Source organism: Hylobates moloch, unplaced genomic scaffold, assembly GCF_009828535.3.
Source record: "Hylobates moloch isolate HMO894 unplaced genomic scaffold, HMol_V3 SCAFFOLD_6, whole genome shotgun sequence".
NCBI lineage: Eukaryota > Metazoa > Chordata > Mammalia > Primates > Hylobatidae > Hylobates > Hylobates moloch.
The window spans coordinates 109,800,799-109,817,083 of record NW_026652281.1 but is presented as its reverse complement, the minus strand read 5'-3'; the positions used below and the strand labels follow the sequence as shown (position 1 = coordinate 109,817,083).

Below are 16,285 nucleotides of genomic sequence, written 5' to 3'. Positions count from 1 at the left end.
AAATAAATAAATAAATAAATAAATAAATAAATTTTTTGTTAAGATGGGGTCTCGCTGTGTTTCCTAGGCTGGTCTTTTGAACTCTTGGGCTCAGTCAGTCCTCCTGCCTCAGCTTCCCAAAGTGCTGTGATTACAGGCATGAGCCATGATACCCGCTTTTTTTTTTGAGGTGGAGTCTCACTCTGTTGCCCAGGCTGGAGTGCAGTGGTGTGATCTTGGCTCACTGCAACCTCTGCCTCACCGATTCAAGCAATTCTCCTGCCTCAGCCTCCGGAGTAGGTGGTAGGTGGGATTACAAGCGCCTGCCACCACTCCCGACTAATTTTTGTATTTTTGGTAGAGACAGGGTTTCACCATGTTGATCAGGCTGGTCTTGAACTCCTGACCTCAGGTGATCTGCCTGCCTCGGCCTCCCAAAGTGCTGGGATTACAGGCATGAGCCAATGCTCCTGGCCTTTTTTTTTTTTTTTTTTGAGATAAGAGTCTTGCTCTGTCACCCAGACTGGAGTGCAGTGGCACAATCTTGGCTCACTCCAACCTTCACCTCCTAGGTTCAAGTGATTCTCATGCCTCAGCCTCCTGAGTAGCTGGGATTACAGGTGTGCACCAACATTTCCAGCTAATTTATGTATTTTTAGTAGAGTCGGGGTTTTACCATGTTGGCCAGGCTGGTCTTGAAATCCTGGCCTCAAGTGATCTGCCTGCCTTGGTCTCCCAAAGTGCTGGGATTACAGGCGTGAGCCACTGTGCCCAGCTCTGCTTCTTTTTTTTTTTTTTTTGAGATGGAGTTTCACTCTTGTTGCCCAGGCTGGAGTTCAATGGTGCGATCTCGGCTCACCGCAACGTCTGCCTCCCGGGTTCAAGCGATTCTCCTGCCTCAGCCTCCTGAGTAGCTGGGATTACAGGAATGCGCCACCATGCCCGCCTAATTTTGTATTTTTAGTAGAGACAGGGTTTCTCCATGTTGGTCAGGCTGGTCTCAAACTCCCGACCTCAGGAGATCTGCCCGCCTCGGCTTCCTAAAGTGCTGGGATTATAGGCGTGAGCCACCACGGCCGACCCCTGCTTATTCTTTATTCACCTAAAATCATTGAGATTTTAGGTTTTAGGAGGAGACTTCTTTCGGTAGGACTTCATATAAAATTGAAGAGTTCTTTAGAAAACAGAATTATTTTGTTTTGTTTTTCAGAATTGTTTTGTTAGTGTAGTCTTTTATTAAATTTTAAAATAATTTTACTTATTTATTTATGTCTTCATTTATTCATTTTGAGATGGAGTCTCGCTCTGTTGGCCAGGCTGGAGTGCAGTGGTGCGATCTTAGCTCACTGCATCCTCCGCCTGCTGGGTTCAAGCAATTCTCCTGCCTCAGCTTCCTGGGTAGCTGGAATTACAGGCGCCTACCACAACGCAGAGCCAATTTTTGTGTTTTTAGTAGAGATGGGGTTTCACAATTTGGCCAGGCTGGTCTTGAACTCCTCACCTCAAGCCATGTGCCCGCCTCGGCCTCCCAAAGTGCTGGGATTACAGGCATGAGCCACCACACCTGGCCTTTAGGGCCTGTAATCCCAGCACTTTGGGAGGCCGAGGCAGGTGGATCGTCTGAGGTCAGGAGTTCAAGACCAGCCTGGCCAACATGGTGAAAACCTGTCTCTACTAAAAATATAAAAATTAGCTGGATGTGGTGGTGTGCATCTGTAATCCCAGCTACCTGGGAGGCTGAGGCAGGAGAATCGCTGGAAACCAGGAGGCAGAGGCTGCAGTGAGCTGAGATCGCACCACTGCACTCCAGCCTGGGTGACAGAGCAAGACGCTATCTCAAAAAAAAAAAAAAAAAAAATGGGCCCGCCGTGGTGGCTCACGCCTGTAATCCCAGCACTTTGGGAGGCCGAGGCGGGCGGATCACGAGGTCAGGAGATGGAGACCATCATGGCTAACATGGTGAAACCCCGTCTCCACTAAAAAAATAGAAAAAATTATCTGGGCGTGGTGGTGGGCACCTGTAGTCCAGCTACTCGGGAGGCTGAAGCAGGAGAATGGCGTGAACCCGGGAGGCGGAGCTTGCAGTGAGCCAAGATCGCGCCACTGCACTCCAGCCTGGGTGACAGAGCGAGACTCCGTCTCAAATAATTAATAATAATAATAATAATATAGTTACCTAGTTCCAAATTTAAAAATATTAAAGAGTCTCTAATGAAGAATTTCCCTCTGACCCTTGATGGGCTTTTTAAATTCTTATGGGAAATTTCAAACTTTTAAAAGTGGGTAGAAGCTGGGCACAGTGGCTTGCACCTGTAATTCCGTCACTTTGGGAGGCCGAGATGGGAGGATCACTGGAGCCCAGGAAGTCAAGACCCGCCTGGGCAACATGGCGAGACTGGAGACTGTGTGTCCGCTAAATAAACCTGGTGAGAGTAGTGTGATGAGCCCCCATGTACCCATTATCCAGCTGTGGTCTGGTTTCATCTTTTTCTGCTGTCTACTGGATTATGCCTTGATGGTAGATTTCCTTTAAAGCAGGGTGAAAGTCTGTCTTTTGCAGCTATTCCAATGCAGAACATTGCCTTTTTTTTTTTTTTTCTGAGATGGAGTTTCACTCTATTGCCCAGGCTGGAGTGCAGTGTCATGATCTCTGCTCACTTCAACCACTGCCTCTCAGATTCAGGCGATTTTCCTGCCTCAGCCTCCCGAGTAGCTGGGACTACAGGCTTCCACCATCACGACTGGCTAATTTTTGTATTTTTAGTAGCGACGAGCCTTCACCATTTTGGCCAGACTGCTCTTGAACTCCTGACCTCAAGTGATCCATCCACCTTGGCCTCCCAAAGTGCTGGGGTTACAGACGCGAGCCACCGTGCCCAGCTCAGAACATCAGCTTTTATTAAAATCTCTGTGGCCGCCATTTAAGAGGTTTTCCACTCACACTGATCCCTTTGAGATTATTATCTGTAGCTACGTTTTACTTGCTATTCTCTGCTGCTTTCCTTTCTAACCAGTATCTTTTTTCCTCAGTCTTTATACCAAGTATTTTGCAGCTGTATCCTGTAATTCTACCAAGGTTCCTGCTTTGTGATAAATGGCCCAGTTGGCTCGTCTTTATAAAAAACCTCTTCCAGCCGGGCGCAGTGGCTCACACCTATAATCCTAGCACTTTGGGAGGTCTAGGCGGGCAGATCACTTGAGATCAAGAGTTCGAAACTAGTGTGGCCATCATGGTAAAACCCCATCTCTACTAAAAATACAAAAAATTAGCTGGGCATGGTGGTGCACGCCTGTAATCTGAGCTACTTGGCAGGCTGAGGCAAGAGAATCACTTGAACCTGGGAGGCAGAGGTTGCAGTGAGCCGAGATCGTGCCACCGCACTCCAGCCAGGGTGACAGTGAGACTTCGCCTCAAAAAAAAAAAAAAAAATTTCAAGAGGTTTTCTGAAAGGAGAGGGTGTAAAAAAGTAGAGGGGTTGAAAGTGGCTTAATTCCTTAAAGGTGAGAACTCTATTTGGTTTTGTTGTTATTGCTCAGAGCCTCTGTTGAGTTCCCTTCTGAGGAGGATGCCAGAATTAGAGACTCTGGAGATCATGAAGTTGGTGAATTGCCCAGAGACCTTCACACCAGACATGAGGTGCATCATGGGCGAGTCTCCTGCAGTGCAGGGCTACTTTGTCCTGGCAGGAATGAACTCTGCTGGCCTTTCATTTGGTGGAGGAGCCGGAAAGTAAGTCTCTCTCACTCAAAGTCAGCTGTGAACATAAGTCAGCTTGCTGGGTCTCTTCCCTTCTAGAATTACTTGTTGTTAACATGGTATGTGGTATATTTAATCTAGTATGTTAAGACTAATAAGAAGATACATGTAATTTTGGAGTTGTCCGCTTCTAAGTATGGGAGGCTCCCCATGTTCCAGAAATGTCATCGGGCAAAATGTTTTTGCAACTTGTCTTTTGGAGTTAGCCACAGATCCTGTGGGATATTCTTTTATATTTTTTCAGTTGTAACAAATATTGGTCATTTGAGTGTGTATTTGAGTTTGGCAGCCAAGTATGTTGATTGAGGTACGTATTTGAACTAGGTAATACATGGTTTGTTTGTTTTTTTAGAGAGTCTTGCTCTGTCGCCTAGGCTGGAATGCAGTGACATGATCTTGGCTCACTGCAACCCCCACCTCCTGGGTTTAGGCTATTGTCCTACCTCAGCCTCCCAAGTAGCTGGGATTACAGGCGTGTGCCAGCACACCTGGCTAATTTTTTTATTTTTAGTAGAGACAGGGTTTCACCATGTTATCCAGGCTGGTCTTGAACTCCTGACCTCAAGTGATTCACCTGCCTTGGCCTCCCCAAGTGCTGGGATTACAGGCATGAGCCATGGTGCCCAGCCACAAGTTTTTATTTAAAAATTAGACACTAGGCCAGGCATGGTGGCTCATGCCTGTAATCCCAGCACTTTGGGAGGCCGAGGTGGGCGGATCGCAAGGTCACGAGATCGAGACCATCCTGGCTAACACAGTGAAACCCCGTCTCTACTTAAAATACAAAAACAAAATTAGCCGGGCGTTGTGACGGGTGCCTGTGGTCCCAGCTACTCGGGAGGCTGAGACAGGAGAATGGCGTGAACCCGGGAGGCAGAGCTTGCAGTGAGCCAAGATCGCGCCACTGCACTCCAGCCTGGGCGACAGAGCGAGACTCCATCTCAAAAAAAATAATAAAATAAAATAAGACACTAATGAACATTAAATAAGCCAGTCACAAAAGGACAAATACTGTATGGTTCCACTTATATGAAGTTCCTAGAGTTGTCAGATCATAGAGACAGAAAGTACAATGGTGGTTGCCAGAGGCAGCGGGAGGGGAGCTATTCTTGAATGAGCACAGAGTTCCAGAAATGCAAGAGGAAAAGAGTTCTAGGATGGATGGTGGTGAGGGTTACACTGCAGCATGAATGTACCCACTGCCACTGAACTGAACACTTAAACAAATGGGTAAGATGGTAGCCATGATGAAAAGTTTATTTTAAATTTATGAGACCAGTTTTCTCGAGTTATTTGTAGAATGGCTCTGAAAACAATTACAGAAGAGGAGTTACAAAAACATTTGGAGCAAAGGAGATGTGGTCACATAACTGTATAATCTCCTTGAGGTGACAGAAAAAAACCCATTGGATATTTAGAGTATATTTGTATGTGTTTTAGTCTTATTTCTTCATAGATGAGGCTTATAACTTTTTTTGAAACGAGATCTTACTCTCACCCAGGCTGGAGTGCAGTGGCACCATCATAGCTCACTGCAGCGTCAAATTCCTGGGTTCAGGGGATCATCCCACATCAGACTCCAGAAGAGCTAGAACTACAAGCATGTGCCACCATACCCAGCTTTTTTTTTTTTTTTTTTTTGAGATGGAGTTTTGCTCTTGTTGCCCAGGCTGGAGTGCAATGGCATGATCTCGGCTCACTGTAACCTCCGCCTCCCAGGTTCAAGCAATTCTCCTTCCTCAGCCTCCCTAGTAGCTGGGATTACAGGCGTGTGCCACCATGCGAGCTAATTTTGTATTTTTAATAGAGACAGGATTTCTCCACATTGGTCAGGCTTGTCTCAAACTCCTGACCTCAGGTGATCCATCCTCCTTGACCTCCCAAAGTGCTGGGATTACAGGTGTGAGCCACCCGGTTCACTTTGAAACTTTTTTTTTTTGTAGAGACAGGGTCTTACTATGTTGCCCAGGCTGGTCTGAAACTCCTGACTTCAAGCAATCCCCTGCCTCAGCCTCCCAAAGTTCTGGGATTACAGGCATCAGCCAATGTGTCTGGCCGGCTTCTATGTTAAATACTTCCTAGGGAATCTTACCATCTGGGGTAAAATCCTCATAGTAGTCTTCTGAGAGCAGTACACAGACCCATGTTCGTTTCTTCAGAAAAGTTAAGGAAAGTGCCCAAAACTGTTCAGCTGGTCTATGGCAATTTAGGATCTTTTGATTCTCTTAGTTCTCGATTTGTAGAATATTACTTTTATCTTCTCAAATCTCACACCTGAGCCCCAACAAGTGCCCTCTGTCTATACAGGTACCTTGCTGAATGGATGGTACATGGTTATCCCTCAGAAAACGTTTGGGAATTGGACCTGAAACGTTTTGGAGCCCTCCAGAGCAGCCGCACCTTTCTCCGCCACCGGGTCATGGAAGTGATGCGTAAGTGAAGCTTTATCGCAATTACGAATCAAGCTACAACATGTACCCTTTCACTTCAGAAGTGAGTTAATTATCAGGGAGGAAATGTCTGTAATAGGTCTGAGATCCTAACAGGCACAAGGAAGAATCGAATGCCATGTTTTCACACTTTGTTACCACCTGTGTCCCACTTAGTAACCTTCATCTCTGCTATGAAGCTTAGTAAGGTTTAGGACCCTGACCTTTCTCCCATCATTTCTACCTACTAATGTGGAATGCTGAATGTGAATATAGGCCAATTCATGCCGTGACACGTAGCTCTATACCTCCAGAGAGGGACGATAGCAGCTTGGCAGGATTGACTTTCCTTCTGGAGCATGCCGGATACACTGGGTAATTTTGAAAATTAGACTACATTAGCCTGGAAATTGGGCCGGACGCAGTGGCTCATCCCTTTAATCCCAGCACTTCGGGAGGCCGGGGCGGGCGGATCACCTGAGGTCAGGAGTTTGAGACCAGCCTGACCAACATGGAGAAACCCTGTCTCTACTAAAAATACAAAAATTAGTGTGGCACGGTGGCGCGTGCCTGTAATCCCAGCTACTCGGGAGGCTGAGGCGGGAGAATCGCTTAAACCCAGAATGCAGAGGTTGCAGTGAGCTGAGATTGTGCCACTGCACTCCAGCCTGGGCAACAAGAGCAAAACTCTGTCTCAAAAAAAAAAAAAAAAGACTATGTTAGCCTGGAAAGGTCTTTTGAGTAGAAACAACTCCAGAGTCTAGTGGCTATTGGCTACTCACGTCTAGAATCTGTGTCTTGGGCTTTGATAGACTACGCTTCTCTGTTCTAGCTTTGATGTATGATCTGAAGGTTCCCCGCTGGGACTTCCAGACTGGTAGGCAGTTACGCACCTCTCCTCTCTACGACCGGCTGGATGCACAGGGAGCCAGGTGGATGGAGAAACACGGATTTGAGAGGCCAAAGTACTTTGTTCCCCCTGGCAAGGGTAAGAAGTCACATTCTCATTTTTGCTCCTTTTTTTTTTTTTTTTTTTTTTTTGGTCCTGGGAATTAATAAAACATATTTTCAAATGCATAGGCTAGAATGTGTTCACAGGAGAATAAGAACCAACTGGACTACGCTAAACTCTACATAAACTCTACAGGGAGACTCCCCATTGTAAGTCCCCTCATTTTCTCTCCACCTTGTGATTTTTCCATTCCGTAGACCTCCTGGCATTGGAGCAGAGCAAGACTTTCTATAAGCCAGATTGGTTTGACATCGTGGAGTCTGAAGTCAAGTGCTGTAAGGAAGCTGTGTGTGTCATTGACATGTCCTCTTTCACAAAGTTTGAGATAACAGTAAGTATTTGGGAACCAAAATAATGGATTAGGAAACTTTGCATATTTATTGAATGCCTTTTGTTTTTCATATTCAAAACTGATTCCTGACTGGGTGTAATGGGTGATGCCTGTATACCCAGCACTTTGGGAGCCCAAGGGGGCGTGGATCACCTGAGGTCAGGAGTTCCAGACCAGCCTGGCCAAGATGGTGAAACCCTGTTTCTACTAAAAATATAAAAATTAAGGCCAGGAATAGTGGCTCACGCCTGTAATCCCAGCAGTTTGGGAGGCCGAGACCAGTGGATCACCTGAGATGAGGAGTTCAAGACCAGCCTGGCCAACGTGGAGAAACCATCTCTACCAAAAATACAAAAAATTAACCAGGCGTGGTGGCGGGCACTTGTAATCCCAGCTACTCAGGAGACTGAGGCAGGAGAATCGCATGAACTCACGAGGTAGAGGTTGCAGTGAACTGAGATTGCGCCACTGCACTCAGCCTGGGCAACAGAGTGAGACTCCATCTCAAAACAAAACAAAACACTGATTTCTTAAGAATTCTGGTATATTTTAGTGTTTCATCTGTATTCTAACATTTTTCTGAAATTTTAGCTCCTTGTTTCCGGTTTTTAGTTTGCTAGAGAGGCCTGTTTATCATAAGAATCAATAGCTAGCATTCCCTGGAGCTTCTTGCAGTGGAGTAGGTCTGCAAATGTTGTCACATGGGAATTGGCTGATTGAATTTTCTCAGTGAGGTTCATTGCTGGTGAGGCCATGTGGCCCAGCCAGGTGCTCTCATGCTGGCTCTCTCTGTTTCATTCCCTAACTGCAGTCCACTGGGGATCAGGCTTTAGAAGTTCTACAGTACCTCTTCTCCAATGACCTGGATGTGCCCGTGGGCCACATTGTGCATACCGGCATGCTCAACGAGGGTGGAGGGTATGAAAATGACTGCAGCATAGCACGACTGAACAAGCGCAGGTGAGATGAGCTGCCATCCCGCTGTGCTCCCTCCAACGTGTTGATTCCTTAGGGGTACTGTAGCAGAGGCTCTCAGGCGCTTCTCCAGGAACCATAAATCCCAGGGTCTAAGAATCATTACATGAAATCAAAGCCAGTTTATTAGCAGTCCTAAACAAAAAGAAATCACCAGGAGGAAAAGAAAAAAAAGCCCACCAGATTATGTACCCTGCTGGGAGAAGATGCCTTGTCTTTTTTTTTTTTTTTTTTTTTGAGACAGGGTCTCACTTTGTCACCCAGGCTGGAGTGCAGTGATGCGATCATGGATCCCTGCAGCCTTGACCTCCTGGGCTCAAGTGATCCTCCCACCTCAACTTTCCAAGTAGCTGGGACCACAGGTACATGCCACCACACCCAGCGAATTTTTGTATGTTTTGTAGAGATAGGGTTTTGCCACATTGCCCAGGCTGATTTTGAACACCTGAGCTCAAGCAATCTGCCCACCTTGGCCTCCAAAGTGCTGGGATTACAGCACTCATGAGCTCATGAGCCACTGTGCCCAGCCAATGTCTTACGTTAGTAAATCTGTATAATTTCTTGGCACTAACAGGAAGCCAGAATTTTGTTTTGTTGTTAGGTGGTGTATCCTAGAATGGTGCTACTGGCCTTCTGTGAAAGCTAAGAAATCATTTCCTAGTGTTTGCCTCATTGCTTTGAAACCAAATAAGATTTGATTTCTTCCTGATCCTTTTGCTGCTACCTGGTTTTGATTATTTTGGTGTCTCACTTTTCAGTTTCTTCATGATCTCTCCAACCGACCAGCAGGTCCACTGTTGGGCCTGGCTTAAGAAACACATGCCGAAAGACAGCAACCTGCTCCTGGAGGACGTCACCTGGAAGTACACAGGTACGGGGGCTTCGGGCTCTGCCACGTGGAAAAGGCCAGCAGATGCAGATGTGTCCACATTTGCCTTCTTTACCTTTGACTCTTAAAAATGAACATTAGAGTTAGCATAAAAGGGGCTCTCTGGTCATAGAAAATTGATCTCTAGCGGGTGTGATGACTGACGCCTGTAATCCCAGCGCTTTTGGAGGCCGAGGTGGGAGGATCACTAGGTCAGGAGTTCGAGACCAACCTGGACTATATGGTGAAACCCCGTCTCTACTAGAAATACAAAAATTAGCTGGGTGTGGTGGCACACGCCTGTAATCCCAGCTACTTGGGAGGCTGAGGCAGGAGAATCACTTGAACCTGGGAGGCAGAGGTTGCAGTGAGCCCAGATTGCACCACTGCACTCCAGCCTAGGCGAGTGAGACTCCGTCTCAAAAAATAAGAAAAGAAAATTGAGGGCTGGACAACAGTGGCTTACACCTGTAATCCCAGCACTTTGGGAGGCTGAGGCGGGCAGATCACGAGGTCAGGAGTTCGAGACCAGCCTGGCCAACATGGTGAAACCCCATCTCTACTAAAAATACAAAAATTAGCTGGACATGGTGGTGCATGCCTGTAGTCCCAGCTACTCATGAGGCTGAAGCAGGAGAATCGCTTGAATCTGGGAGGAGGAGGTTGCAGTGAGCCAAGATCATGCCATTGCACCTCCACCTCCCAGGTTCAAGCAATTCTGCCTCAGCCTCCCAAGTAGCTGGGATTACAGGCGCCCACCACCACGCCGGGCTAATTTTTTATTTTTAGTAGAGATGGGGTTTCACCATGTTGGCCAGGCTGGTCTTGAACTCCTGACCTCGTGATCCACCTGCCTTGGCCTCCCAAAGTGTTGGGATTACAGGCGTGAGCCACCACACCCGGCCCCAGTGAGTACCTAATTTTTAAGGTTGACTTGGTTCCCTGATATTCTCACCCTCAGCAGTCTCGGCTTAACCTCTCCCACCTTCCCACCTAACTGATCTTGCCCCTTGGCCCCACCAGCGTTTGCTCTCCCAGGCCCTCATTCTCAATACCTTGTAGTAGCAAATATGATTTACATCCTGCTCCTGGATTGGCATACTACAGAATGTTACTGAACAAAAGTCATGTTCTAGCCTGTCTTAGGATGGATGACGTGTAATTAGCACGAGCTGATGTAACAAACACTGGTGTCCGGAATAATGCTTTCCTTATCTAGTAAGCATTAGGGGTATCTTTGAAGTGGATTTAGCTTCTCTGAATTTAAAGTCTGTATACTTTTTGGTTGGGCAGATCTCCACTGGGTACTGATTTGGGGTTGGGGCTTCTTCCATCACGTAGCCTTGCTGGGAAAAGGAGGAGAATGGGAATTGTGTGGGACGCTTATGGCCAGCCCTGCTGCGTTCAGCAGGCCCTGTTGGCAGAGGTGTATTCACCAGAATCAGGGTGCTTAGCATCCATCCTTGGAGTGTCTAAGCAAAGGGACATATTCCTGGTCTCAGCACCCAGGCCTGGCTATAGCTGAGCAAGTCTACAGTAGACCTTTCCCATTGGCTCAGCTGTTCAGAAGGAGAGCTGGACATCTCTTGTTCTTTTCCATTTAGCCCTCAATCTGATTGGCCCTCGAGCTGTGGATGTGCTGTCCGAGTTGTCCTATGCCCCTATGACTCCAGATCACTTCCCAAGCCTCTTTTGCAAGGTGAGTGCTGATAAAGTTCTGTTTCTTAAATGGGCAGAGAATGTGTGTTTCATAGCGGTGGCAGTTACATATTCTTACTATGGTGTTAACACCCACAAAGAGTGTCTTGGCTGGGTGAGGTGGCACATGCCTGTACTCCTAGCACTTTGGGAGGCCAAGGCAGGTGGATCACCCAAAGTCAGGAGTTTGAGACCAGCCTGGCCAACATGGTGAGACCCTGTCTGTGTTAAAAATACAAAAATTAGGTGGGTGTGGTCTCACGCACCTATAATCCCAGCTACTTGGGAGGCTGAGGCACGGGAATCGCTTGAACTCTGGAGGCAGAGGTTGCAGTGAGCCGAGAACACGCCACTGCACTCCACCTGGGTGACAGAGTGAGACTCTGTCTCAAATAAAAGAGTGTGCTGGCCAGGTGCAGTGGCTCATGCCTGTAATCCCAGCACTTTAGGATTACATTTTATATTTATAAATAAATATAAAAATACAAAAATTAGCCAGGTGTGGTGGTGCATGCCTGTGGTCCCAGCTACTCAGGAGGCTGAGGCAGGAGAATGACTTGAACCTGGGAGGCAGATGTTGCAGTGAGCTGAGACTGTGGCATTGCACTCCAGGCTGGGCAATAGAGCAAGACTTTGTCTAAAAAAAAAAAAAAAAATGTGCTGCCCTTCATTAGCAAAGAAGTGACTGAGTGTATTTATTTATTTATTTATTTATTTATTTATTTATTTATTTATTTATTTATTTTGAGACAAAGTTTCACTCTTGTTGCGCAGGCTGGCGTGCAATGGTGCAATCTCGGCTCACTGCAACCTCCACTTCCCGGGTTCAGGCGATTCTCCTGTTTCAGCCCCCCGAGTAGCTGGGATTACAAGCGCCCGTCACCATGCCCAGCTAACTTTTTGTATTTTTAGTAGAGACAGGGTTTCACCATGTTGGCCAGGCTGGTCTCCAACTCCTGACCTCAGGTGAACCACCCGCCTCAGCCTCCCAAAGTGCTGGGATTACAGGTGTGAGCCACTGCGCCCGGCCTTATTTGTTTATTTTTTACACTCCAAGCTTTCCTTATTTAATAAGCGTTAGGATATCTTTGAAGTGGATTTAGCTTCTCTAAATGTAAAGTCTGTATGCTTTTTGGTTTCTGTAGGACTGGATTAAAATTTGAAGTTACAGGATTATGACACACACAAAAATGCCTGTCGAAGTTAGGTCCCTTCTCTCCATGCAGTGTGGCCTCTTTTCTGTACACAGAGTAACTTCTGTGTCTGTGGCATCTTCAGGGAAGAAGTGGCGTAGGTGAATCTCTGAACTTCTTACATAATTTTCTTTCCTATAAGTGGCAACCACAGCTGAGTGAAACAAACTGTAACCGAATGAAAGCAATGACAACGGAATCCTCCACAGGAAGCTGCTGATTAGAGAGGGCCAAACAGACAGACATCTTGGCAACCTGTAACAAGCAACTTCCAGGCCCTTACTGATGGAGACTCTTTGAAGTTCACCCAAAGTTGGGATCCACGTACAAATTGTTTCACAGTTTTCCTTCTTCTCCGAGGCAAAGTGAAAGCAACAGAAAACTCTCCACTGTTAGCCATCAGTGGATGATCAGTGTTAGCCTCCCAGTGTTTGCCCTGCTGCTTGGAGGAGTGACCCATATGCTCAACACCTGGCGAGTGCTGCATCCTGTCAGCCTCCTATGGAAGCGGTTCGCTTCGGTGCTGTCCAGGACTTTCCACTTTCCTTTATAGGAACGGTGATTGCGTCAGTGGCTGCTGTTAGGGAACTGAGCTGCTATGTAACATGTTCTGAGAATCAGAAGCCCATCTTTGACCCCAGGATAGCAGATGAATTATGTCTGTGGGCATCGGGCATCATCTTTTGTATGGCAGGTGGCCAGGGTTTGTCTGCCGATTCCCCCAGAGAAGACACTCGCCTTGTCCTCATTGTGCCTGCTACCCCCGACTAACACAAGGACCTGGCAAATAGGAATATTTTGTGCTTGTCAAGGACTTTCCTCCACTCTCTACCATCAGCTTGGCTAAAACTCCTGAGATGGTAACAGTAGCAAGCAGAGATGTCACAGAGGCATTGCTCCATTCTTGGTGCCTCAGGACCTGGAAGTTCACCACTTTCAGGATGAAATTCTTGCCTTGACGTCTGTCTCCCTCAACAGTAAACAGAGGGTGCAGCACTAATGAAAGGTTTCCCCAGGCATCCCTTCCTTGACAAGCAATGTGAGTGCCCAGCCTGACTGCTGCCTTTGTCCCTGCAGGAGATGAGCGTGGGCTATGCAAATGGGATCCGGGTGATGAGCATGACGCACACAGGAGAGCCAGGATTCATGCTCTACATCCCCATAGAGGTGAGAGGGTACCCTTCCCTTCCCTTCCCGTCCCGTCCCGTCCCGTCCCGTCGCGTCGCGTCCCGTCCCGTCCCGTCCCTGCATTCACCAGCACTGGCAGGTTTGGAGAGCTGTATCTCATTGGGCCTTGGGAACTGAGGTAGGCTGTGTTGAAGAGATTTGACCATTTTTAACTAAGTTATATAACTTCTTTTGAATAGGTGATACATTTAAAAAGTATTTGGCGCTGTCTGATCAGTTCTCACCAACTGTCACCAATAATGTTAGTATTACTTTTATATGTCCTTTCAGATTTGTATGCATATTGCAAGCAAATTCATAATTTTTTTTTTTTTTTTTGAGACAGGGTCTCACTCTGTTGCCCAGGCTGGAGTGCAATGGCATGACCGTGGCTCACTGCAGCGTCGACCTCTTGGGCTCAAGCCACCCTCCCAGCTCCACCTCCCGAGTAGCTGGGACTGTAGGCATGTGCCACCATGCCTGGCTAATTTTTGTATTTTTTTGTAGAGACAGGTTTTGCCATGTCGCTCAGGCTGGTCTCAAACTCCTGACCTCAGGTGATATACCCACCTTGTCCTCCCAAAGTGCTGGGATTATAGGTGTGAGCCACCATACCCAGCCAAGCCCCCTTTTTAAAAACAGAAATGGAAGCATACTGCTATTCTTCATCCTGTTTTTTTTTTCACTTCACAATTCTTTTTTTTAATTGAGACAGAGTCTCACTCTGTCCACCTAGGCTGGAGTGTAGTGGCATAATCTCAGTTCACTGCAACCTTCGCCTCCCAGGTTCAAGTGATTCTTCTGCTTCAGCCTCCCATTTAGCTGGGATTACAGGTGCACACCACCACGCCTGGCTAATTTTTGTATTTTTAGTACAGACAGGGCTTCACCATGTTGCCCAGGCTTGTCTCCAACTCCTGACCTCAAGTGGTCCACACACCTCCGCCTCCCAAAGTGCCGGGATTACAGGCCTGAGCCACCGTGCCCAGCCTCACTGTGTTCACAGTTTCTCTTAGAGCTCTTTCTTTGTTGGTACCTAAAGAAAAAGAGCTTCCTTGTTCTTTTTTTCTTTATTTTTTTAACAGTGGCATAGCATTCCATTGTGGTACATCATTCCGATACTAATAGACATTTATGTTATTTCTAGTCTTTTGCTGTTATAAAAAGGTCTGCAGGCTGAGTTCAGTCTAATCATATGCAAATAGTAATAGTTTCTTCCTTCTCCAGAACCTTTTTTTTTTTTTTTTTTTTGAGACAGAGTCTCGCTCTGTCACCCAGGCTGGAGTGCAGTGGCGCGATCTCGGCTCACTGCAAGCTCCGCCTCCCGGATTCACGCCATTCTCCTGCCTCAGCCTCCTTAGTAGCTGGGACTACAGGCGCCTGCCACCACGCCTGGCTAATTTTTTGTATTTTTCGTAGAGACAGGGTTTCACCTTGTTAGCCAGGATGGTCTCGATCTCCTACCTCGTGATCTGCCCGCCTCGGCCTCCCAAAGTGCTGGGATTACAAGCGTGAGCCACTGCGCCCGGCCGGCTTTTTTTTTTCTTTTTTCTTTTTTTCTTTTTGAGATGAAGTCTCACTCTTGTCCCCCAGGCTGGAGTGCGATGGCATGATCTAGGCTCACCACAACCTCCGCCTCCCGGGTTCAAGCGATTCTCCTGCCTCAGCCTCCTGAGTAGGTGGGATTACAGGTGTATGCCACCACACCCGACTAATTTTTGTATTTTTATTAGAGACGGGATTTCTCCATGTTTGCCAGCTTGGTCTCGAACTCCTGACCTTAGGTGATCCACCCACCTCAGCCTCCCAAAGTGCTGGGATTACAGGCGTGAGCCACTGCACCCGGCCCACAGTCTTTCTTCCTATAATTTCCTTCCTTTGTCCTATTGTGACAGGTAGCAATCAATGATTGTAGGCATGCTTGTTTTCTTCTTGATGTTGGTCATATTACTTGTAGTGATAGGTTTTCTCTTAATTTTTTTTTTTTTTTTTTTTTGTGAGACAGGGCATTGCTCTGTCACCCAGACTGGCTTACTGCAGCTTGACCTCTGAGGCTGAAGCGATCCCCCTGTGTCAGCCTCCTGAATAGCTGGGACTACAGGGCATGTGCCAACATCCCCAGCTAATTTTTTAATTTTATTTTTGTAGAGGCAGGGTCTTGCTATGTTGCCTAGGCTGGTCTCAGACTCCTGGACTCTAGTGATACTCTCACCTCAGCCTCCCAAAGTATTGGGATTACATGTGTGAGCCACTACCCCGACCTTATTTATTACTTTTTTTTTTTTTTTTTTTGAGACGGAGTCTTGCTCTGTCGCCCAGGCTGGAGTGCAGTGGCACTATCTCGGCTCACTGCAAGCTCCACCTTCCGGGTTCACGCCATTCTCCTGCCTCAGCCTCTCCGAGTAGCTGGGACTACAGGCGCCCGCCACCACGCCTGTCTAGTTTTTTGTATTTTTAGTAGAGACAGGGTTTCACCGTGGTCTCGATCTCCTGACCTCGTGATCCGCCCGCCTCGGCCTCCCAGAGTGCTAGGATTACAAGCGTGAGCCACCGCGCCCGGCCTATTACTATTTTTTAGTGCAGTGGGATGATCATAGCTCACTGTAGCCTTGAACTTCTGGGCTTAAGCAGTTCTCCCACTTCAGCTTCCTGAGTAGGTAGGACCACAGATGCCCAACTATTTTTAATTTTTTTTAGACGGAGTCTGCCACTGTCGCCCAGGCTGGAGTGTAGCGGCGTGACCTGGGCTCACTGCAAGCCCCGCCTCCTGGGTTCAAGCGATTCTCCTGCCTCAGCTTCCTGAGTAGCTGAGACTACAGGCGCACGCCACCACACTCGGCTAATTTTTTGTATTTTTCATAGAGACAGGGTTTCAC

The 16,285-nt window shown here is 47.3% G+C and overlaps 1 protein-coding gene across 1 annotated transcript in view; it reads left to right on the top strand.

Moving 5' to 3' along the window:
- PDPR (pyruvate dehydrogenase phosphatase regulatory subunit) overlaps nt 1-16,285 on the top strand; it is a 50,177-nt gene that overhangs the window by 22,289 nt on the left and 11,603 nt on the right. The window contains exons 4-11 of the mRNA XM_058440383.1: nt 3,517-3,709; nt 6,044-6,168; nt 6,998-7,153; nt 7,375-7,508; nt 8,320-8,468; nt 9,242-9,354; nt 10,956-11,050; nt 13,320-13,409. Coding sequence (XP_058296366.1) covers nt 3,517-3,709; nt 6,044-6,168; nt 6,998-7,153; nt 7,375-7,508; nt 8,320-8,468; nt 9,242-9,354; nt 10,956-11,050; nt 13,320-13,409 — 1,055 coding nt within the window. The remainder of the gene's footprint in view (nt 1-3,516; nt 3,710-6,043; nt 6,169-6,997; nt 7,154-7,374; nt 7,509-8,319; nt 8,469-9,241; nt 9,355-10,955; nt 11,051-13,319; nt 13,410-16,285) is intronic.